This window comes from Panthera uncia (genome assembly GCF_023721935.1).
Source record: "Panthera uncia isolate 11264 chromosome C1 unlocalized genomic scaffold, Puncia_PCG_1.0 HiC_scaffold_3, whole genome shotgun sequence".
Lineage (NCBI taxonomy): Eukaryota > Metazoa > Chordata > Mammalia > Carnivora > Felidae > Panthera > Panthera uncia.
In genome coordinates this window covers 81379442-81405120 of record NW_026057584.1, presented here as the reverse complement: position 1 = coordinate 81405120, position 25679 = coordinate 81379442, and the positions used below count along the sequence as shown (strand labels likewise).

The 25679-nt window shown below is 35.8% G+C and overlaps 2 protein-coding genes across 14 annotated transcripts in view; one reads left to right on the top strand and one right to left on the bottom strand.

Moving 5' to 3' along the window:
* ACVR2A (activin A receptor type 2A) overlaps nt 1-20265 on the top strand; it is an 83469-nt gene extending 63204 nt beyond the window's left edge. The window contains exons 5-11 of the mRNA XM_049616147.1: nt 3872-4015; nt 6305-6448; nt 7469-7614; nt 9565-9679; nt 12112-12250; nt 15571-15701; nt 16599-20265. Of these exons, the coding sequence (XP_049472104.1) occupies nt 3872-4015; nt 6305-6448; nt 7469-7614; nt 9565-9679; nt 12112-12250; nt 15571-15701; nt 16599-16793 (1014 nt within the window). The 3' untranslated portion in view covers nt 16794-20265. The remainder of the gene's footprint in view (nt 1-3871; nt 4016-6304; nt 6449-7468; nt 7615-9564; nt 9680-12111; nt 12251-15570; nt 15702-16598) is intronic.
* Nucleotides 20266-23608: 3343 nt separating this feature from the next.
* Nucleotides 23609-25679, bottom strand: part of ORC4 (origin recognition complex subunit 4) — an 81168-nt gene continuing 79097 nt past the window's right edge. For all 13 annotated transcript variants that reach the window (XM_049616152.1, XM_049616157.1, XM_049616153.1 and 10 more), the window contains one exon: nt 23609-23918. In XM_049616152.1, coding sequence (XP_049472109.1) covers nt 23730-23918 — 189 coding nt within the window. In that variant the 3' untranslated portion in view covers nt 23609-23729. The remainder of the gene's footprint in view (nt 23919-25679) is intronic.

The window sequence follows — 25679 nt, the reverse complement described above, 5'->3', positions numbered from 1 at the left end:
GTTCATCTTTTGCTGTCTAGAGATTGAGGCTTTATTTTAGATTAGAATTCACCCTTCTCACCCTTGAGAACTCAGAATAAAGAAAATGATCACAGACTACTTTGCAGCTCTTCACTTGTACTAATTTATTCCAGTCTTGATTTTAGTAATTCTAGAGGGTAGTGGTGTTTGGGTAGGTGCACTTTTTTTCAGCTACTGCCATTTGTTGTTTCTCAACATGAGGTCTTCTGATGCCAGAATTGTATAATTTTCATATACAAATGGATAAAGGAGATGTAATCAGAGCTATGTTCTAATACATGTCTTCGTAACTGTGCAAAGTAGCATGGGTATTTATTGCAAGAGAACTAGAGACTTAGGGCAAGTTTTCAGGAATTCTGCAGACCTTACCATTGCTCCCTAAAAGGTGGTTTTCTGTGTAGCAGGGCGAAGACATGTTTTATGGATAACATCAGAATGTTGATGTCATTATGAAGTTTAAATCTGAATTTATCTCTTTGGGTTGTTGATATATTTTAAAGGTATAAATCTTTATTCCTAGAATCAAGTACAGTTGACTCTTGAACAATGCGGGGTGAAGGGAGTGCCGACGCCCTACACGGTCAAATCTGCATGTAACTTTTTACCCCCATCAAAGTACTAAATTTTGTGACTGGTAACACAAACTGTTGATTAACATATATTTTGTATGTTGTATGTTTGGTATACATACTTACTTTATTCTTACAATAAAGTAAGTTAGAGACAAAAAAAATGTTATTAAGAAAATCATAAGGAAGAGAAAATACATTGCATTATATTTATTGGAAGAAAAAAGAAACCTAATAAGTGGACCGCTGAAGTTCAAACCCATGTTGTTCAAGCGTGAACTGCATAGACTTTTGGTGGGTAAATTAGTATAATGATGCTCATAAACTGAAAATAATTTCTGATATTCTTAGATGATAGGATAAATAAAAGCCAAATATTAGAGATACAGTTAAAGCGTCTTATAAATTTAATGAAGAGTTGAAAAGTATGACATAGAATATTCTAGTAATTTTTCATTAAAACAAAAAGGCATATTGATTTGGCACTATATATTTTATTCAGTTAGCTGTACTTCATTAGCTCATTTTGAGTCTCAACTTTTCAGTATTATAGAATATTATTTAAAAACACACATGTATCATTTCTAAAAGTTTTGAGATTTTATAGGAATGTGTTTTTGTAGACCTTTTCCTCACCCTTTAAAAATTTGCCAGTGTTCTTAAATTTAAGCTTTTTATTTATAAGTAATTTTGACAACAGTCTGTTTTCAGGTTGTTATGATATAATACTGAATAGAATGGTAATGTCATTGGGAGAGTGACCTAAGATACTTTACTGAAATAATGGTAGCTTAGAACTTGCCAAACAAAACCTTGGAAACTTATGGGAACCTTGAAGTTTATCTTTGCACTTAGAAAATAATCAGTGATCTTTTCCCCCTAAATATAGACATTGAGAGTTCTTGCATGTTTCCTAAAATTAAGGTTAGTATTATTTTAAACTGCTGACATATTCTTGAGATGTGGATTAAGTCATCTAAATACTGTTTTATAGACTAAATCCTAGCTGTGTGGTTGGTACTCTTTAGAACAGAATTGGTAATATAGAATGTTATCAAGAGACATTATCAATTTATATTAAAGTTATTCAAAATCTTAATGTTTAAGTAAAGAGCGATTCTATTCTTTACCTCGTTATTTTGCCTCTTCACCTTTCAGCTCTTATCTGCATACTTTAGTTTTTGGTATCCCTGCTTTGACAACTTGACGTTTCTGACTTATTTCTAAAGAAGGGGGGAAATCATTGATTTTAACTTTATAGTAATTTTAAAGTTTTTCAGGGGCACCTGGTTGGCTCAGTCGGTTAAGCATCCGACTTCAGCTCAGGTGATGATCTCACAGCTCCTGAGTTCAAGCCCTGCATCGGGCTCTGTGCTGACAGCTCAGAGCCTGGAGCTTGCTTCGGGTTCTGTGTCCCTCTCTCACTCTGCCCCTCCCCTGCTCATGCTCTGTCTCTTCCTCTATCTCAAGAATAAATAAACATTAAAAAAAATGCTTATAAAGTTTTTCAAACATAAATTTTTCTGTTAACATTAATTAGTTTATGCAGTTATCTAATAATTCTTGGACTTTGAACATGAGTGGTTTCTCTTGCCTCCGCAAGAGTAGTTTTCAACCTTTTTTTCTCCTGTCTCCACATCCACATAAATAACATACTCTTTTTCAGTAGAATCTCTTATTACAGTTATAAGTGACCAGTCAAGGAATGAGGTAGGGTAGGTTTAGTTTTGATAAAACCTCTGCATAGATTCTTCTGTCCTCTCCCACTGAGAATCGTAACTTTGGGGGCCATACTTCTCTAAGATTTGTATCTGACTTCCTAGACTCCTCACTCTGTGAAACCGCAACACTCTTTAGCTCTACTGTATAACCTTTCATCTTTTCAATGTGTGAAGGAAAAGCAGCTTTTGTAGACATTTTAAAAATAAACATTTGAGGTTGAAATTAGTTACAGGAAGTATTCTAGTTTATCCTCCTATTTTAAAATAGGAATTCTCAAGCCATGTTATAAAGATTGCCCACAGTGAAATTGCACATTTTTCCTCTTTTATACCTCGCAATGTTTTTATTTTTTGAGGGTCTTTCTAATGTAGATGTCAACTTTTAAAATTCTTGAGTGCCACCAATAGGCTGAATAATACCTAAAGGGAGCACTGACAGTCTTAGGGCATTAGAAGAGATTTTTGTCTTGAGAGGAAAGGGAAAGAGAGCTGCATGGATAAGGGTATGGCACACTCTTTCCAAGCGACTTAGATGCCATCCAGGGTCACAGTGTCTGTTGCTGTTGCCACAGAAATTTTAGTTCCTCCTTACAATACTCATTATGCAGCCTTTCAAACATTTTTATTACTTTGCTCTGGAAGCTTTTCTGAAGGCTTCCTACATCTTGTTTTAGTTGTAGATATTGAACTGATACGAGGCTTCTAGTGAGGAGTTTGTATAGGGAGGATTCCCTTGTGTTTCATAAATGTTGTGCTCCTGTTCACATACTGTATTTCCTCCATTTTTTAAATTACCTGTAGCAGTACTCTTCTCTTTTGTTTTACTTACCTTGTACATCTACTACAGTGACCACTCATTTTCTGGATTATAATTTGTACTTTCTTTGCCAGTCAGACTCAGAACACTAATAATTTTTATTTCAGGTCAATTTGGTAATTGTAAGCAAAGGGATGAATTGTTAATAGGTTGAAAAATCAGAATGAACGTAATAGTTTGGCTATTCAAAATATTTCTCTTATGTGCTTTGATACACTTATTTGCAGTGTGTTTGAGAAGGACTATGGGCATTTCTGAGATTAAAGATAAACAGTCACTGGGGAAAGTAGTGGATTTTGAGGAGTATTTTTCTTTGAGACATAGTCATAACTTGCTGTTGCTGGCACTTTTAAAATCCTCCTCTTCTAATGAAGTATCAACTAGATGAAACCATTGAAATACTGTTAAGTAATATCCTAAAAGTCACAGAAAATCTTAGTCCAGAAAATTAGTGAGACTAAAAATGATTTGATATTTCTCCTGCTGTACTTAGATAGCAGTAGTGAATGTTATTCACTGAATGTTATTATGAAAACTCTTGATTCAAGTGGCTTGCCTTATGATCACTATAAATAATTAGTAATGCTTGAGAAATCAGTTTTGGCAAGACTGAAGTTAATGTCATTTGTATGTGTTTACCATTTCTGTCAATTGATTCCTCAGTATACTCCCTTTTTTCTCATATTTAGAATTGATATGTATTGTGTGCTGCTTTTTAATATTATCATTATTGTTTATCTTAGGACCCAGGACCACCCCCACCTTCTCCGTTACTAGGTTTGAAGCCACTACAGTTATTAGAAGTGAAAGCAAGGGGAAGATTTGGTTGTGTTTGGAAAGCCCAGTTGCTCAATGAATATGTAGCTGTGAAAATATTTCCAATACAGGTATGTTATTGTATTTTTCTGATCTGCACATATTTTTTAAAAGATACACCTGGCTCGATTAGTATAATTCAGAAACAGTCTGAAAATACAAACCATATATTTCAAGGTGGTTCTTTGTGATACTGAGGAAAATGGTTACCCCTTTTGTCCGCCTTCTCATATGAAGCATGGAATTGTACAGTAGTCTTTGGAGTGGTGGAAATACAATAAATGAACACACAGGAGATCTTTTGCCAATAAAAATTCTACAGAAGTGCAAAATGAAGATGAGGATTCCAATAATATAATTTCATTGGATAACTTTTAATATCCCATTGACATTATCAGAAAACAAACAGAAGAATGATAGAATAGCATGCTTGTTTTAGAGTTATTTAGAGGTATTATTACCCAGACTGATTCATTTTGTTTGGTGAATTATCAGAGGCAGTGAATCAGGATGCCCAGTAATTGGTTTACTGTGGACTTGTTTTTCTTTCCCTTTTTTTAATTTTTAAAATATTTATTAATCATTTTTTTTTTTTTTAAGAGAGAGAGAGAAAGAACCCAGGGGAGGGGCAGAAATAGAAGGGGACGGAGGATCTGAAGCGGGCTCTGCACTGACAGCAGTGAGCCAGATGCGGGGCTCAAACTCATGAATTGTGAGATCATGACCCGAGTTAAAGTTGGACACTCAGCTGACTGAGCCACGCAGGCACCCCGACTTGTTTTTCTTTTAAAGGGGGCTTACCTCATAAAACCCTGGTCTAATGCACCTCTGAGCTGTTCTTATGTTTTGTTTTGTTCCATTGGTGGTATCGATCTATGATGATTTCTTCTTCCTTGTCTCTTGCTTATACGCCCCTCTAGCTAATGCCATGTGTGGTATTGTAATCCTGGTTGGGTTTGGTGATGCAGGCTCCACCACTGTATCTTCACAGATCTTCCTTATTCCAAAGTTATACAGTCAAGTTAATATACCTATCTTTTATCTTTCTTGCCTCCTCTAAGGCCTGTTAGAGTTGGTGAAGAAGTTTTTTACCTTTTTTTTTTTGGTAGCAATGCAGATATTTTAAAACTATGGTTCTCAGAGGAAGAGTTGAGTCTGTACTGCTAATATTCACAAATTCAGGGTTCTTCTTTCATTGTTGGAAGAAGCTTAAAAATGAGAGAAAGGCTGGGGTGCCTGGGTGGCTCAGTCGGTTGAGCATCCGACTCTTGATTTTGGTTCAGGTCATGATCTCATGGTTCGTGGGTTCTTGCCCCACATTGGGCTCTGCACTGACAGTGTGGAGCCTGCTTGGGATCCTCTGTCTCCCTCTGTCTTTGCCTCTCCTCTGCTCTCTCAAAATAAATAAACTTAAAAAAAAATTAGAGAAAGGCCTTCGGATATTAACATAAAGGTAACAACAGCAAGAATAACAGTAGCTAATATTTTATTGAGTGCTTCTGTTGTGTCAGGTGGAGGTGCTTCACATACGTGTACTCTGTAATACGTATCAATACAGTACTCATACATAGAATAAAACATACAGTATACCTATAATACAACAACTCTGTGGGCAGACACTATAGTCTCCATTTTGTTAATGAGGTAACTGAATGATGATGTAACTTGGCAAAGGTTTTTAACATAGTTTGGATCCAGAGGGTTCCTAACCATTATGCTATGGTGCCTCAAACTTTTAATTATTCTTCCATTGTGAAGAGAAACTAATCCTTTATAAGTAGACATGTAGTAAGCATGGATCACTTGCAGGCACAAATGAGCATATAGTATTTAAAAATATTGTATTGCCTATTTATCCCCTATTGCTCTCCTATTGACTTCGTGGGGTATTCTCAACATTTTGTTAAGAATGTTTGATATAATGTTAGTCTTTGAACAAAAACATTGTCCTCTGTTGAGATGAAGTCGTTCTACCTGAAATTCATATCTTACAGAGATTATTCTGAATAAACACAAGTAACTTCATACCATGATAAAATTACACTACAGTACTAAATTGTAAGCAGAATGTATTACCATCGTTAGATACAGAAGTATGGCATTTCTGCTAACTCCTATATTTACAAGCAAGAAACACAAAAAAGAATGTTTGAGGGAATGGGGCAGGGAAGGCATTTGTGATGGAGTTGTTACCTTATTGTCAGATTTATTTTATGAAAAAATAAGATGAAATCAAAGAGTCTTTTAACACACAGCTTTATTTTTAAATTTTGCCTTAGAATCTTCTTCAGTTATCTCTTAGATATGGTTTATTTGCCTGTGTTCTTTGGATTCTTACCATTCCTTCTTTTTAACTCTAGGACAAACAGTCATGGCAAAATGAATATGAAGTTTATAGTTTACCTGGAATGAAACATGAGAACATATTACAGTTCATTGGTGCAGAAAAACGAGGCACCAGTGTTGATGTGGACCTTTGGCTAATCACAGCATTTCATGAAAAGGTAAAAACTACTTTTCGTTTTAACTCTGGATCAGGGTTGGCTTACCTACTTAATGTTGGCCACAAATCGCTCAGATTTATTTTTCTGGGAACAGTATGTTATTATAGACAGTTAATATTTACAAATTTTTAAAAAAAATAATATAAGAGCAAAGATGGCAACTTTTTCACCTAACCCTCTTACTTATATAATACCAGTCTTCTGTCCCTTATTTCTCGTGCTGCAGTTTTATACCTCTCTCACAAATAATTATTTCAGTGTAGCGAGTGCTTAGTAATTTTCATTTACCATACGTGATCCATTTTTATTACACGGACCATTTTTTAGCTTGAATTTTGTTTCTTAAAAATCTTTAATCAGTGTAGCCTGTGAGAAAAATAGAGGCAGGAGATTTATCTGATGATCTTTGTTCTGTCACTGATTTGTAGAGTAGTTATCACTAAAACATACCTGCTATTTTTCCTCAATTTTTCTACTTTCAGATTTAGTGTGAAAGTACATTTTAATGAAATAGGAAATTGTGTTCTCCTTGGCAGTCAGTTTCGTCACTGTCAGATATAAGTGGCTCTTATACTTCCCTAAATTCTTGACCAAAAGGATGGCAATAATCTTTAGAGGAAGATTCTGGCATAGTTTATTGGTCTTAATTTTGGGTTTCCCAGTCCTATGGTGTAACGTCTCTGTAGTCTGTATATTTTAACTTTTTAAATATTTCTCGAACTTAAATTTTCAAATAGTCTTTTTTTTTTTTTTTTTTTTTTTTAAACTCCTGCCTTCTAAATAGGAGGAAGTCGACTGTGTCTTGTAGCAAAACTTTAAAGGTTAGGGGTATTCCTTCCTACTCAAATGTTTACTAAGAGGAAACTTGAACCATTCCAGAAAAATGGATTTTTAAATGTTAATATTCGCTAAAAGTAAAGATATGTTGCCTCCTATCATTTCTTAAAGTCTCCATGTCATATGACTTTTATCAAGAGCATAAGTTGTTTTTCCCCCCCCCCCCCCCCCCCTTTTCTTTAGGGTTCACTGTCAGACTTTCTAAAGGCTAATGTGGTCTCTTGGAACGAATTGTGTCATATTGCAGAAACCATGGCAAGAGGATTGGCATACTTACATGAGGATATACCTGGCCTAAAAGATGGCCACAAACCTGCCATATCTCACAGGTAGAGCTAAAACTTATACTGTTTTCCCAAATAAGTCAATATTTATTATTTAAATTTTTAATAATCCTGTGGAAAATTTATTTTCCCCCTAATTCTCCAACCATGCTATAGGAGGCACTTGATTTTCATTTCTTTTTCACATTGGCTTTGAGATTGGCTAGGAAGTATTTTGGATAATGTATATATTAATATCATTAGCAAAATTTAATTATTGACTTACAAAGTTTTGTCTCATTTCTGAAAGCATGGATAACATTGAAAATGTATTTTATCTATCACAAAGGAAGAAATTTGTTTTGCCTCAAAACATGATTTATTTCAAGGATAATTATTAGATATAATTATGGAGAGAATTTGAGTTACCTTTTTTTCTTATGTTTGTAATGACTATGTGATCGTTACCTGAGCTGAGGTAGAAGGAGGCATCATTTGGATAACTGGGTTTAGTCAATTGCCTTCATCAGTGAAGCAATAGTAGTTGGACCCAACGATTGTCATACCTTCAAGAGGGAAAATGTTAGTTCCTTTAAACATGGGATCAGTTTGTCTTCTTGTATTCAATTTAAAGATAGTTGCTTTGGAAAAAGACCCAAAAATACAGAGAACAAACTGATGGTTGCCAGAGGGGAGGGGAGGTGGGGGGTATGGGCAAAATGGGTGAAGGGGAATGGGCAAGAAGCTTCCAGTTATGGAAGGAATAAGTCATGGCGTTAAAAGGTACAACATAGGGAATATAATCAGTGGTGTTGTAGGTGACACATGGTAGCTGCACTGTGGTGAGCACAGCAGAATGTATAGATTTCCTGAATCACTGTGTGATACGCTTGGAGCTAATGTAACGTTGCATGTCCACTATACTTCAATGAAACAAAAAAGATTTGCTTTAAAAGTAGTTATGAACCGATTCATTTAACAGATACTTAGCTGAGGGCCAACAGTTGGGTGTTTTGGGTTCCTGGGAGGCATTTCTTTTAATTCAACTCTAGCATAGCTTCTGATTTTGCAAATCTTGAATAACTTCCACCTCAGAAAGAGCTCCCCTTTTTTCTCACCTTCCTGCATATAGTCGGTCTCTTCCTGGGTTTTTGCTTACCTCACCTAGACCTATAGGGAATTCATTCTTTGGCATCCCCAAAGATTATTAGGAGTAAGGTTCCAAAAAATCTTCTGAGGTGAAAACTGATTGGTTTTTATAGCATTCATGGGTGTGTACCTGCTGCCTCCTGTGTTCCACTGTTCGTTCTGTGTCTGGGCACATAAATTTAACCACTGCTCATGGCATAGATGTATTTAGCTAGAGTATAGTAATCTCTAGGATGAATCTTTGAAGCTAGTGTGTAGAAGAAGATACCTGATGGTTTTAAAATGGTTAGTCTTCAGAACACCAGGATCTAGCTGGAGCTGTTTATGTTTACGGTGAAAAATTTCTGTTACACATTCTTAGAGATGTTACATATTCTTAGAGATGCTTTTTTCTACAACAAAGCTTATGAATATAAGAACCGCTAAGGGACCATTCTAACATGTAGGCCTGTACCAATAGGCCAGTTCATTTTGTTTGAATATTCTTTGTTTGGTGTCTTAAATTTCAGTTTCAGTGGGAGTTTCTCCAACTATAAACTCTGAAATATTCTTATTACCTCAAAAAACAATTTTATGTTTGGTAGGTAGGTAGGAAGGAATGACCTAGACAGTATTTTTAGAATAGCAGCTCTTTAAAAAACTACTTCATGGAGAAAGTTCCTTACTGTCCATGTTATGAAAAATGAGTTTGTCACTCTACTTGTGTACTTCATGGTATAGGGGGAATTTGCTTAAGGTTTTTCTCCCTCTCCTTTTTTCTGTGTATCAGACTTCTATAGTATACACTCCTTTCTCCCTTTCAATGAAAATTTTTAAGAAATAACTTGTTTAAAATTAATTTGAATACTTTGTCTTTTTATTTGCAAGGGACATCAAAAGTAAAAATGTGCTGTTGAAAAACAACCTGACAGCTTGCATTGCAGACTTTGGGTTGGCGTTAAAATTTGAGGCTGGCAAGTCTGCTGGTGATACCCATGGACAGGTAAGGATGATAACTATAACCTGTAAGAAAGAATAATCTTGTCCCATATTTTCTTCGAATGGCATATCTGGATTGAATTGTTCTAAAATTATTGTGATGGTTATTATTTCAGCATCTAATACAGAATGACTCTCTTAAAGAAAGTAATATGTTAAATTTGCTGAGGAAGACATTTTCATGTGGTGAAAGACTGTTAGGAGCTCCAGTGGTTTAGATCCATTCATAAAACAATTTAGACACATATGTCATGGGATTCTGTTTTTAAAACAAATCAAGTTAGAATCCAGCACATTTAAATAGATCTAATTCTTAGGGAGTTCTTAGTATTAACTCAGTAGTTTTAATTTGTTAACTCCTTCATCATCCTAAGAGGAATGGCAGAATAATCAGTCACTATTCATGCTACTGTGTATCTATTATCTGTTTTTTTTTCCAGACAATAATGATAGTTTCTTGCTTCTTGGTCTTTAGTGCTTCATTACTTCTTAGCTTTTCTCTGAATTCTCTCCAGAGTTCAAAGCACTTATAAAGCCCTGTGCAATGAGCCTGTCTAGTCAGGATCTTGTACAAAGAGCTGTCAACAACAGGAATCTTTAAGAGAGCCAAATAGGAAAGTAACATTATCCATACATTTATCCTCAGAAACTGTAAGGTTAGTAAAGGTGCTTTCACTCCAAAAGATCACCTTTTTGTTAAGAAGACCAGTTTAACCTGAAAGGTGACATTTCCTTACCAAGTTGGTATGATTATCTCTTCATCTTTCAAATCATGGAAATAATTTGGTAATCGAATACTCAGCTTTCATTTTTCCTAGTATATTGTCCTCCAAGAATAGTTATTAAAGAATCATCGCATAACAAATTTTGACAATATTGAATAATGATATAAGAATCTAGTTTAGAGCAGTGGTCAGCAGTCATAGTTCTCGAAAAGTTGACACCAGATGTGTTTGAAAGAAGGCAGTCTTGTGGAGTAGATTACAGAGATGGGAGATTGTGCAGGAGGCCTAGGGACAAACGTCTGAGCTGATAGTGTGATTATCATAAAACTGAAATTGGGAAATACTTTAATCCTCTGGCATCTCATAACCCTCCCCTCCTTTTTTTACTGCCCTCTCAACTGGTTTACATGAGAAGGAAAAATAATTACATAAGTGGTTCCCTTGACTTTATATTTCATGGACCAGAAAATTTCGAAATACACTTTATTGTACATTTTATATACTGCAAAGAATGCTGGAGAAAAATAAGATTTTTATCTTATTAATTTATAAAAGAGGACATTTTATGCTTGAAGGTAGTTGTCATTTTATAAGAAAACTACTTTGGATGGCATACATTTATCTTTAGGAGGTGTTCAGAAATGCTTGCTCCTAGTACAATTAGTTACTCAGAGTAGCAAAACAGAGCTGCTATTTTTTTTCTTTCTTTAAAACATTCTCTTATTAAATGAATTAAAAACCTGAACTTGGGAGTCTTAGTGATCTATTCCTTTTTTTTTTTTTTTTTAAACACTTCAATTATATGTGTATTTGCAGATAATCATCTAACTTCTAGTCTAGAGATCAGTCACCTAAGGATAGAGCTTTTTGGAACCCATTATCTGGGCTACTCCCTAAATCTACAAAAACTCAATTAGATTGTGATCCACCCAGCTATCTTATAAAATTTTTAAGCGTTCATATATGAATACTGTCAACCAAAGCAAGCTATAGTAGCTTGGTAACCATAGTTACATTACTAAGAAATACCAAATTGTTAGGGACAGATATAAATAAAGAATGCCAAGACAGAATTCATGAATAAATAAATATTATAGACTTTATAGAAATAGAACTTTAAAAAGTTTATCCATCCTTTACTTGGCTAATTCTTTTTGTTATATACTATTTTTTTTTTTTTAACAGAGAAAGAGAAACCCTCAAAAAGGAGTATTTTTTTTAGACACATTTCAAACAGGAATCAGAAGGGCAACTGAAAAGTAGTTTTTCTTGTCCTCGTCTCCAACAAAACCACCAGTGTTTTTGTGATTACTTCCAGAAGGGGGAAAAATTCTAAGCCAACACCCAGCATGTCTCCTGATGTATTTATTAAGTATACCCAGAAAGGATCTTAGCATATATACTGTTTTGTTCCTTGCTGTACAGTGTTTTTGGGAATCTTTCCTTATCAGTCCAGGTTTACCCCCACGTTTTTTAAGAGCTGCATGGTACTGTTAAAGCAATCCCTACTGATGGAAACTTCCCACTTCCAGTGTCTTGGCTGTTACTACTTGAAACGGAATAAAATTCTGCTGGACTCTGTAGTCTGGTGGTCATAATTTAGTTACCTGATAGCAGACCATGCTTGGTTTTGTTTCTTTTTACAGAATCATAAAATACTAGTTCATAAAGTTAATGAATAAGTACTGTTTGCTTTCAACATCTTTTTCAGGTTGGTACCCGGAGGTATATGGCTCCAGAGGTATTAGAGGGTGCTATAAACTTCCAAAGGGATGCATTTTTGAGGATAGATATGTACGCCATGGGATTAGTCCTGTGGGAACTGGCTTCTCGCTGTACTGCTGCAGATGGTAAGGGAAAAAATATTTTTTAAAAAGATATGCCTACTGCCTACTACACATGTACGAAAAGGGATGATTACACTCAAAGGTATTATGTTAAAGTACAAAATTTTTTTTTAGGTAGACTACAGGTCTCCAGTAGCTTAAAGAGAATTCAGGAGGCAGGGGATGAGGGCAGGCTGGAGAGGGAAGGTATTGATTGATATGTATTGATCTTTACCATTGCCAGGTGTTTTGCCGGGCACTTCACATACGTCTAGCTTATTTCCTAAAACGACTTTGGAGGTAGTTATTATCTTAGTTTTACCAGTGAACAATTTGAGTCTCAAATTTTAAGTAGAAATTAAGCGGATTGTCAGTTTTAGCTTCAAGGTGGTACATGGTGAAACCTAGATTTGAAACTCTGATCCAGATGTAGGGACAGGGCTGCTACTTTTGTAGGTCCTGCAGGTCCTGCCTGCCCTCAGGTTCCAAAGTCAAGTTTCATGGCAAGAGAAGATGGATGAAGAAGAGCTGGGGGATTTTCCGTCCCAAGTCACTCACAGCTGAGTCTGTTCATCACTCCCATGATGCCCAAAATATACCTAACCAGATGGAATTTACAGTCTGTCCTCCATGACAGAATTGAGCATGCCTTTGGATATACCATAGGTTAAATCCTGCCTCCTAAAAGCATCGAAAGTCTGAGCCGATGTAGACATTATTGTGAACACCAGCTGCATTCTCTATCACACTGGTTCTACAGGATTCCTATTCTTTGTTTTTGTTATTTAAATCCTTGTTCAAGTCTTATAAATATTTGCACTGATTGATTATAAACTTGCATACTATATTCCTGGTGTGAGAAAATTAGTCCTTAGTTCTTCTCATAAGGCCTCTATTCTCTTGAATTGTGTTACAGCACTTTCTTTTGGTTGTGCAGATACAAGGCAAACATCTTGACAAATGTAAATTAGCTTGATCTTTTTAAATTTATAATTACCTAAAAACTTCCTGCAGATTGTGAAAGACCATAGAAGAAACTGTAGAGTACTTAAACCAACTTAACCTGTGTTTGTAAGAATATTTTCCGAGTACTTTAATGGTTTCTCAGTGTAGGACAGACTACCTCTGGTACATGAAATTTGATTTGGGGTACTGCGTTTTTTTTTAATTATTTTTAAACGTTTATTCATTTTTGAGAGACAGAGTGGGAGCAGGGAAGAGGCAGAGAGAGGGGGAGACACAAAATCCGAAGCAGGCTCCAGGTGCTGAGCTGTCAGCACAGAGCCTGACGTGGGGCTCAAACCCACAGACTGTAAGATCATGACCTGAGCCAAAGTTGGATGCTTAACCGACTGAGCCACCCAGGTGCCACTGGGGTACTGTGCTTTTAAGGGGAACTTGGTAGAGTGCTCAGGAATGGACAGCCATTCATTCTTTTAAGATCATGGGTTTGGCATGGGAGTTGATCCAGACCTAAGAAAGTTTGAAGCAATTTGGATATAATTCTAGCTTAGAAGTTCTATGCAAGGAAGAGTAAGCTTGAACGTTCAGTGTAGTTTGGCTCAAAGTGGAAGAGGAGGTATGTTTATTATGTGCATTTATAGAAGCAGAAGTAGGTTGGATGGCAGATACTCTAGGAAAATATATTTCATAAGAACTTTAATAATATGAACTCTCCAAATCAAACCATTAGATATGGTGTTATGGGGGATGTACAAGGCCCTGCCCTTAAGTAATGTTCAGTCTAATTACGGGGATAAAATATACCCTGGACAATTAACTCTAGAGTAAGGTAAGTGTGAACGGTCCAGCTCCGTGCTCAGTACGTACATATCCAGTGAGTTATTTTGGATGAATATAATACCTGAGAAATGTAAAGGAGTGATATGGGAGTTTAGAGGAATGAAAAATGCTTTTTTTCCGGGTAGAAGGGTTATCAGAGAAGTTTTTATGAAAAATGAAAAGGGCAGATGCTGACACTTCTTAAATGCTTTTGCATGTGCTATGAAATACTTACAGATTCAGTCTGAAATGGGGCAGGAGGGGATGGTGTGAACACTGCTAAAGTGAGTGCTGTAAACTTTAAAATCAGCAACTCTCAGACTTTAATATGTACTGAACTCCCGGTAAAGTTCATGTTCTGACTCAGTAGGTCTGGGCTGGAGCCTGCTATTTACATTTCTTACAAGCTACTAGTTGGTGCCAGTGCTGCTGACCTGTGGACTGTAGCAGGAGCGGAATAGACCCTCTAGAATGCCAATACTCTGAGGCATTGGAAGCGCTCAAGCAGACACGGGCCATCCAGGCATTGAGGGAGGAGTCTTCCATATAGACAGGGTGGAGTTAGATGTTAGACGGCCTTCTTCTCTCCAGGAGTATCTCTCCAGGAGTATCTGTTACAAGGTTTAGGTCTATACAGGAAGTTGCTCTTCAGTGACTGGTTTCCTTCAAGGGCAGGTCAGTAGTATAGTGATTGAAAGCACAGACTTTGGAGTCATGCAGAGATGGATTCAAATTCCAGCTCCACCACTGAATGCTCTTGTGTAAATCATGAACTTTTCCGAGCTTCTTTCCTATCTGTAAAATAGAGGTAATGCTCCCTTCACTGCAGAGAGGTAAAATGTAAGTAAATGACATATGTGAAGTTCCTATTTAGGATAAGTGCTTATAAGATTATTAATTCGTAACTGCATTTTCCTATTTGAGTATGCCTAAAAGGAACCGTTTATTTTGTTGAATAAATCATCTGTGAAGGCACATTCTGAAGACTGGTTGGGAACCCTATTTGGAGAGTATGTTTGTGATTTTTTAAAAACTATTCTTGGCAGCTCTTTTGAGGGCAAAGAGGTGTGACTCTCAGGTACATAGTTGTGCAGGCAGAGTGTGGGGCGGGGGGAAGGGGCGGTTAGGGTGTGTCACAGAGTAAAGATTGTTACACAAGACATTGCCCCAAATTGTCAGAAATGGAAGCGCCACTGTTTACCCATCTGATTTGAATTGTAAGAAGTACCTTAAAGGGACATTATAGCCTTGATTTGCAAATATTGATAGGGAAGTTCCCTTTGTCCTATATACATATGGAGATTGGCATTCCTCATTCGGTAGATAAGAAAGCTCCTTTACGGAATCCTTAGCAGGTTTACATGCCAAATCACGGAGTTTTTGATTTCTCCTAAATTAGCATTTGGGTCAAACTGTGGCAGTAGTTGAGTCTGTTTCTCTCCTGTCATTATAGCATGTTAACAGTTGGGAAAAGGTGATACAGAGTATGTTTCAGAAAATTTGTTCCAGTTTGGAAGTCAGGAAGATTTGAATTAAAATGACTTTTTTTCTTTACATTTCAGGACCTGTAGATGAATACATGTTGCCATTTGAGGAGGAAATTGGCCAGCATCCATCTCTTGAAGATATGCAGGAAGTTGTTGTGCATAAAAAAAAGAGGCCTGTTTTAAGAGATTATTGGCAGAAACATGCTGTAAGTTATACAGTAGCTTTTCATTTGAAATTCCAGTAAAATGCTTTTCAGAGAATGATTTCTATCTCTGCACACTTTTCTTCTGGGAGGATTTTCTGGGGAGGTTATATTCATACAGGATATTCTATCTAGAGTTCTGGAAACAAGAGAATTTTAGAGCTATGAGGGAAGACGGTAAAGTCATAGAGCCTAAGGCGGCTCTCATTGCTGTGGTCCTACGAGTTTGTATCCTATTTGGAAAGCTTCCCAGGGGGAAGGAGTACCTGACACTGAGCGTGTGGATACTGGGGTAACCTTGATGATCACCACCTAATGCTAGATTTAAAAGGGAAGCCGTTTTCTGCTCTCCATGTTTTGATTTGGGATTGGGATATATTCAGGTTAAGAATGCTCTAAAACTAGAGACTTAGGTAGGTGCAGAATGGAACAGTATTGCCCTCGTTATTTTGGCCCAAATATAACTGGAAACGTCGATAAAATCAGGTAGAGTATCTCGAGGATGCTTTTCTAATATTTTTTTTCTATTTAACTACAAGACAGAAATGCTGATATTAAGAAAACAACAAAAATTGGTTTAAAAAAATACACCTTAGTTTTGAATCCAGTTCAAGGGTTAGCATCAAATTGACCTGGTTTATAAGCAATGGATAGGGATTTTTTGAATTAAAAATACCTAATTACCTGCTGTGAGTCTCCATTGTTAAGAAGTTTGATTTTTTTAATGCTTTTCTTCTGTTTCCTGCATATAATAGATATTCATAAGTGGATGTTGACAAATAATATCAAACTTGGCTAATCTTGAACTTTCTTTGACTCACAAAAATAGCAATTTCTTTTTGGAAATATTACTGTTTCCTATTAGAAAACAAATTTTGTGTGTATGTTTTTCCTTTTTAGGGAATGGCAATGCTCTGTGAAACGATAGAAGAATGTTGGGATCATGATGCAGAAGCCAGGTTATCAGCTGGATGTGTAGGTGAAAGAATTACTCAGATGCAAAGACTTACAAATATCATTACTACAGAGGACATTGTAACAGTGGTCACGATGGTGACAAATGTTGACTTTCCTCCCAAAGAATCTAGTCTATGATGGTTGCACCATGTGTACACACTGAGAAACAGGACTCTGAACTGGAGCTGCTAAGCTAACGAAACTGCTTACAGTTTATTTTCTGTGAGAAATGCGTAGGATGTCTCCCGGACACGTCAAGATGACCCTCATTTGAAAATGTGGCTCTGGGAGACGTACAGCATTGCCTGCAGCAGAGACGTGAAGGACGTGAGACTAAGAAAAGTTGCAGACTCTAAAGAAACTTTTGAAAAAGTGTACATGAAGAACATGGCCCTCTCCAAATCAAGGATCTTTTGGACCTGGCTAATCAAGTGTTTGAAAACTGACATTGGATTTCTTAATGTCTGTCAGAAGACACTAATTCCTTAAATGAACTACTGCTATTTTTTTTTTTTTTAAATCAAAAACTTTTCATTTCAGATTTTAAAAAGGGTAACTTGTTTTTATTGCATTTGCTGTTGTGTTTCTATAAATGACTATTGTAATGCCAATATGACACAGCTTGTGAATGTTTAGTGTGCTGCTGTTCTGTGTACATAAACAAAGTCATCAAAGTGGGGTACAGTAAAGAGGCTTCCAAGCATTACTTTAACCTCCCTCAACAAGGTATACCTCAGTTCCACGGTTGCTAAATTATAAAAATTGAAAACACTAACAAAATTTGAATAATAAATTGATCCATGTTTTCTAACAAGGTATTACAAATTCACTGTGTTATTTAAGAAAAAAAGGTAAGCTATGCTTAGTGCCAACACTAAGTGGCCATTTGTAAAGCAGTGTTTTAGCTTTTCTTGTGCTAGCTTGTAATTTAAGGAAAAAAAAGTGCTGTTTTTTGAAATGAAAAAATGTCATTTCCCCCTTCTTCCCATGTTTTAAAGCTTCATCTTCTATCCAGTTCCCAAATTATTGCATACTTACCTAAGTATTTTTTTTTTTTTTTTAAAGGTGTGCTGTGTTTGGGGAATATTTGAAAATTTAAAGCATGATTTAAATTTTTTAAAGTGAGCTGTGACACTGGAAAGCTCTTCATTTTTATTCTTTTAAAATAGATTTTTTTCCTATTTATATATGTAAAATTGTAGTGTATTTCTTTTCACCAAACAGTGTGTGGGACATTCTTTATCACTGTTTAAGGATCACCTCAGGAAGTGTCATTACCCAGAATTCCTCACTCTCTGCTTTGAGACTTGTAACTTTATCACTATATTTCTGCTTGGTGCCATCTTGTCAGAGTAATATTTGATGTCTGTGATACATGAAGAATTATCCTAGGATAGAGGTATTAAATTTTAAGCACAGATTTCAGATGTTACTGCTTTAAAAAAAAAAAAAAATCAGGGATAACAAGTTAAACTTACAAACTTAAAATATGCAATGACATTTAGAGGTAACCGATGTTGATACAGGTAATATAACCTAGCCTCTTCCCATAAATTGCTTTCACAACTATGATATTTAGAATAGTTTCCTTGATAAGAAAATGGAACTGATGGTAGGTAGGTGCCAAAGTGCTTTTCAAAACACTATTACATTAGAATATAATTGGATTCTTCCTCAAATTTATACAGGCCAAAGTAAAACATTAATTTCCTGAATTTCTAGATTACTGACCAACAAATAGCCAGTATTATGCTATGTACTTTTGTCAGGTCATTTAAAAATCCATACATTAATTTTATACAAGAATTTTTTACATGTCACTATCAGGAGCTCACTGTGAATGTATTATCTTCAAATGGCTATTTAACCACACAGTACACTACGTTTTACATATAATGTGCACTTAATCTCTGGGAATAATAAATTATATTATTTATAGATAATGCATAGGTCAACAGACTCTAAGCAGGGAGGGAAAGAAGAGTAATAGCATTGTTGTCTGTGTGCCACACACCATACAGAATTTTGTGCTCTTGGGTCACATATATACCCAAGTTTTCATTGTATTCCTAAGAATTCCCATTTCAATGTTGAGTTTCACCTCTTTATTTCAAAAAGTACTTGACATCTCAATTTCTTGATTTCGTTTTACTTCCACTTTGAAACTTACCAAGATGGGAAAATGACAATGTTCATAACATGGAAACTGTCAATCTCCTGAAGACCAATTTCTACCTGTTCTAAACATTTAATTCTATTTTTAAGAGTAAAAAAAAAAAAAATCAAATCAAAACAAAAACAAGGAATATTATGATGAATGTTTGGCTTATGTGAGCACTTGAGATAAATTTTATAAGATCAGTTATTTTCTCTTCATGTTAGAAAACATTTTTAGAAATCCTGGGTATTATACTTAACTCTAGCTAACCAACTTTAAAACTTGTATCCTTTTGAAAACTATATTAATAGAAAAACACTTTTTATAAGCAGTAAAATAAGAATGTTCCAGTGACTACCTGTCCTGATACCTAGTCTTGTTAAAACTTTCTTTTGCAGGGCATTTTCATGTTAGGTTTACAGTCAGCGCAGAGTGGGCAAGCTTACAAAAGGTTTGAGCTAGGGATACTGAAAAATAGATCCAAGAATGAGAAAAACGATGACTTCTTTGTTTTGGGGTGAACTGAGACCCCAATATTTTTTTCCTCATGTGTATGGTGCTCTTTATGATTCGTCTTGTATTTTGCCTTTCTGATACCCATCAGAACTGCTGCTCTTCCACTCTTTAACCTTGCCCAAATCTCCGCGTAAGGAATGCTTTATGATCAACTGCCATAGGACTGATGGATTAACCAGTGTTTGGCTTTATTCGAAGTCTATGCCCTGCACAGCTCTTGTATGTATTTTAGATGCTAGGAAGTTTTTAGCATGTGAAGTGTGACTCTCGTTTGAATGTTTATTACAGGTACCTTGTGAATTCCAGAACAGAGACTGTGCCTCACAATTGTTGGTCCCATGAACTTGCACTATCTTTCATGGTGATGTTTTAAAAATACAATCAGGAAAACAAAAGGCGTTTGGAATTTAAAGTAGAATCATCTGTCATCAAATTTAAAAAGAACCTCTTCTTCCTCCTTTCCTCAACCCTAAGTAACAGCTACGTTTAAGTAAAATGCAGGTGGGTAGGGGAAAAAACCCTGGCCAGATGATAGTTTAAGTGGAATTAAACTGATTACTATTTTAGAAAAAATGCTTCTCCACAAATATTTTCCAGTTTCTCTTTTTTACCTTTTTAAAAAATTACTTTTTAGAAACATTTGGTATAATGTGCATAAAATTATTTACTGATTTATGGGCAAAATGATACAAGTAGCATCTTGATTGAACATCATTTACCTCAGATATTCAACCAGCAGTACATTTTTTATGCAGTCTCAATCCATATCCTATTTGTTACCTCTCAAAATATTGGTAAGCAATTATTTTAGCTTTACTCTGTATTTCTTGTCAGTGTTTTGGGCACAGGTTGTTGTACTACTGTCAAATTGTACTTGCTATTTTTTTCTGCAAGTATTTAACAAAAAGCTAAAAAAAAAAAAAAAGCCCCATAAAACCCCACCTTGGATAAGTGATTGTTAAATATTGTACAAATAAAATGTATGCTATCCCCATTCCATCCCCGAGTTAAATAAAAAAAAAAAAAATGAATATCGTATTATTTGCTTATGCAGTTTTCCTTTTGCTATACATTCTTTTGTTTTGTTTTTGAGAGAGACAGAGTGCTCGTGGGGGAGGGGCAGAGAGAGAAGGAGACACAGAATGTGAAGCAGCTCCAGACTCTGAGCTATATCAGCAGAGCCCGACGGGGGGTGGGGGTGGGGGGCTCAAACTCACAAGCTGTGAGATCATGACCTGAGCTGAAGTCAGATGCTTAACCGACTGAGCCACCCAGGCGCCCCTACATTATTCTTAAAGAGGGGAAAAGTAGCTCTGTAATATGGTGAGGCTCACACCTTGAGATATGCAAGAATGGAGACAGTGGTGAAAGAAGGCAAGTTTATCAAGGGTGGCATTTCCCTCCTTTATTGTCTAAGCAGACTGCATTCCCACCAAAGTTTGTATGTTGGTCCTGCCAGTTTTAGGAAACCAGAGGCTAGCTGGCATTGGTTATACAGAAACAGAAAAATGTGGCTTAGGAAATAATCATCAAAGATATAAACTACACTTCTTAAGGGTATATCTATTCTACTGAATGAAAGAATTCTGGCATTTTCACTTAGGGTAATCAATCAGTAAGAGTAACTGTCAAACTAGCTTTGACATTTTTGTTACCAAGGCTTTTGTTTATCCTGTGGCTTTCAAAGGAAAGGGGGATAGAAAGCACCAAATTGTAGCACTGAGTGTCACAGTTCACTCCAATGAATTCTCAGTATTTTTGAGGGTAAAGGTGAAGGAAAGGACATTTAAGTAATGGTGGTTTGAAACAACCTGCACTGCCTTCTAAACCAAATGAAAAGGCAAACTATGGTGGAATATGCACTGAATCTCTACTGAAAGATTGAAATTATTTTCCACAGCGTATTCTCCCAAACTGATTCAAAAGTTGATAGATGGTATATACTCAACATACACAGCATTATGATATACTAAGTTTGGACCAACAGGTTTTAATTCCTCAGAGCCATTCACAAGCATGTGCGCATGAACTGGAGAGGTGTTTTGTTTTGAGTAAGATCCTGTTTCGGATAGGGCACTGGAGGGATCACACTGAGGCCTCTAAAACTCTTCCCCACCTGTTTTCCAATCTGATGACTCATGGAGCTCATGTATTTTTTTTTTTTTTTAATTTTTTTTTCAACGTTTTTTATTTTTGGGACAGAGAGAGACAGAGCATGAACGGGGGAGGGGCAGAGAGAGAGGGAGACACAGAATCGGAAACAGGCTCCAGGCTCCGAGCCATCAGCCCAGAGCCTGAAGCGGGGCTCGAACTCACGGACCGCAAGATCGTGACCTGGCTGAAGTCGGATGCTTAACAGACTGCGCCACCCAGGCGCCCCTATAGCTCATGTATTTTTGTGCTGTTAAAAGGCTACATGACTCTAGTACGTGAAGAAAATATCCTTAAGCCTTATTTGTTAATATTCTTAAAAATTTTTCAAAGATTTTCAGATTTTTTTATTGATGATGTTTTAAGCAATTTAAGAGATGGACCGTAATGTTTTTCCCAGTACATCTTAGCTTCTTTGTATTAGGGAATACAGAAAGGGGAACATCAACACTCCTCCTCTCAATGCCTTTCTAACGTAGGCATATGTTTTATTTGTATGACCTTTTCTAACTTTTTTTTTTCTAATTTGCTTTTAAGAACTGTTTCACTGAGAATGATGTATAATATATATGTTATATATATAAATATATAATCTGTATACCTGGATGTTGAGGAGCTTCTGTAGGTCTTATGTATCCAGGAAGGCAGATGAGAGCTTCCAGCCTTTTAGTGGCATGTTAAAAAAGCTAGTAATTTGCAATCTTCAAATCAAGTTCTTTAGGTGCTTTCTTTCACAATGAGTGCCTTTAAGGCAGATAATACTTCCCTAAAATAGTTCAGAAATTTTTCTTAAAGGGAAAACTTAAGCTCAAGTGAAAAATCCTTGCTTCTAGTTAATAGTGATGCTACCATGCTAAGTATTTTGGCAAAATATCCCCTAAAAATCTGTAGACTATTGCATAGAACCAGTATGCAAGCCTTACCTTTACTGAGACACTGCTGAAAAGTAAATGACAGTGATCTGAAGACTGAGAAGGCAGGGAAGGACCAGCTATGTCTGCAAAAAAATAGGTTGAACTGAAGAGCTACTTTTATGCACAGAAATCTTACATTCCATTCTTCATCTGCTATTTCTTAAAAACCAGATAAGTCATTTCTTACAGCATACTTTAAAAAATATGTGCCAAAACTCGTTAATGCATTTTAACTCTTGATGGCAGGGCTTTGGTGTCAGTCAAACCTGAGTTGAATTCCAGGATCTGTCCATCATTCTCTACCTCTGTGATTCTGAACACTGCCACTACCATGCTTTCCTAACAGAACCTGAATATCACAGGGCGTTTGATATTCAAAAGGTTTATGAGCTACACAAGCATATGGACTGTCTACTGTAAACCTTCCATGAAAACAATAGGCAATTAAATATTCTTGAATAAAGGAAGTCACTAACTTACTAAATTTCATTTTAAACATATACCTGTATTAATTCCTGGACTCCTGAATTTATGAGGTGCGCATTTTCCACATTCGCTTTAGGGATTTTTGATACAAATATATTTACCTGATAGTGCCAAGCACTTCCCATTAATTGTGAGAATGTTTTTCCAGGCATTTCCTAAAGTCCCTATTAAAAAGACTCATTCTAAATTCTGACACTTTGGGCCTATGACAGGTGCAAGAATATGCCTGGTAAAAAAAAATTCTACAAGGCATTCTTCTATAAATGATGTAAGTACCACTTTTGAGAAGCCTGGAAGAAAATGTTCAAACTTTTCTTTTTTCTTCCATGTGAACCATCTTCTGGCCAAACTGGTCAGTATCCTGAGCTAGAAAACCTGGGTCTGGGACAGAAACCAAAAATCCATGGAGAAAACCAATGCAGCACTTCCCATTGGACAAAAACATTACTCATCATTACACCACAACTCTTACCATTGTTTCTTTACTGCTTTAGGGTTTGTGAAAAACACTTGGCTGCTGGGTTGGAACGAACTATTCAAATATATATGCCACATAAATACTTGACAAGTGTTAAATAAGCATATGGTTCATTTCCTAAAACAGTCACATTTATTTCTTTGAACTCTTACAATATAATCTAAACCACTGGAATTATAAATCATGTAACTGTTCATGATTCAAAGGCAAGACATAGCCAAGACCTACATGTATAACAGTCTCCCATAAATACAAAAATACAGTTTTATAAATATAAAAAAATGTAATAACATATCTTGTTAAAGGACAATAGCTTTTAGTTCCTTAGAGAAGTATGCCTGAAACTCCATAAGTGAAGCCACTGGTTATGTTCATAACCAGCTTAGTGAGGATGTTGCCCACTGCCTAACATCTGTAGGACAGTTGGGGTATTTCTGCAAAGCATTCATAATTTGAGTATTATCCAAAAGTAGTTTCATCAGCTGGTACTCTCTCTGTGTATTTACTGAAGTTCTTTCCATGGGCCTTATTAATTCTAATTGTTGTAAGTGTTCAAAAGCCTGAAAGATGAAAGAAACAGTGTAAGTTGAATAGAGGAAGCAAAATAACAACATTAATCCAGTAAACAATTAGGTTTGTGGTCAGTTGTAGAACAGAGTACCAGGAAACAAAACTTAACAGAAATCAGTAGGGTTCAAAACAACTCTCATCAACCTCACAAAAACTCCATGTATCAGGTGAAGCAGAGTCAAATACAAGTTCTGTCCCTGCACTGTTGAATGTGAACAGGGCAAACTCTAATTCACTCTGCACAATATGGTTTTTCTTCCAAACCTCATTCGATATCTAACACCTAATAGTACTTAAGATAAAGGAAGCGCTTTTAGTTCTCTCTGAAAACCCAACATCTGATGCCATAACCTGTAAAAAAGTCCCTTTCTTCCACCTTTCCCTCTAATAGTGTTGTCTACTGTTTCATCTCACCTCTAACATTCATGTATTATGTCTTTTCTCACCCTGATTATTGCTTTAGGTATTTTATTAGTGTATGAAGAAAAAGAAACCATTAATGACTACTAACCATTAAATACTGACACATTGAAAAAGATTCTGGAACTTTCTATTTCTATTATATTGTGAAAAAATATCAAATATATACTTTATGTATCATAAGAATTCTTCCAATGAAAAGAAAAATAGACACCAGTCATTTCTGAAAATGAGAAAATATCGGCTGCAGGTATTATTGGGGCTGAATAAAATTGAGAGCTAAAATATAGGCAGCAAATATTTTATTTAAAATGTAGAAACAAGCAGCTACAAAATTGCTCATAAGAATTTAAACGTTCATGTAACGAAAACTATCACACAAACATGGACATTAGAAAGGGTGGAAAACCAACCTCTGGTAGGCTAAACACACTTTTTCTGTTGTTTTGAAGAAATGGCAATGCTCTGTAATCACATTTTTTAGTTGGTAGAAGAAATAAAATTCTGACCACTAAGAATGATAAAAGACTTATGGGTCCACTGCTTTTAAAAAACAAACAAACAAGGGGTGCCCGGGTGGTTTAGTCAGTTAAGCGTCCGACTTGGGCTCAGGTCATGATCTCACAGTTTGTGGGTTCAAGCCCCGTGTAGGGCTCTGTGCTGACAGCTCAGAGCCTGGAGCATGCTTTGGATTCTCTGTCTCTGTCTCTGTCTCTCTCTCTCTCTCTATTCCTCCTCTCTCACCCATGATCTCTCTCAAAAATAAATAAATGTTAAAAAAAAAATATATATATATGTAGATGCACACACACACACACACACACACACACACACATATATGTATATTTAAAAAAAAGAAAAAAAATGCTTTTTCGCAGAAAGTCCTTTAGAGCTGCGTTGTCCAGTAAGGTAACCACACAGGGCTACTGCTATTTGTGGAACCTGGTTTCGAATTTTTTTTAATTAAATCATGTAATTAAGTTTAATTTAAAATTTGATAGTCAAGTTGATTAGAAAATTTTAAGTTTGGAACAATTTCAGAATATAAATCTACTTCAGCTACAAATTTTAAGCAATCTAAAGAGCAAGTATTTCCAATGAATATTTAGTGAATTAAGATGTGTTTTAAGTGTAAACACACATGAAATTTTTAAAATGTAATACATAAGAAAACATAAAAATAGTTTAATAATCTTCTACACTGATAATAGGTTAAAATATTTTCATATATTAGGTTAAATAAAATTTATAATTAAAATTAATTTCACCTTTTTAACATTTTTGTTGCTACTAGAAAATCCAAAATTACACTGTGAGTCACGTATTTCTGG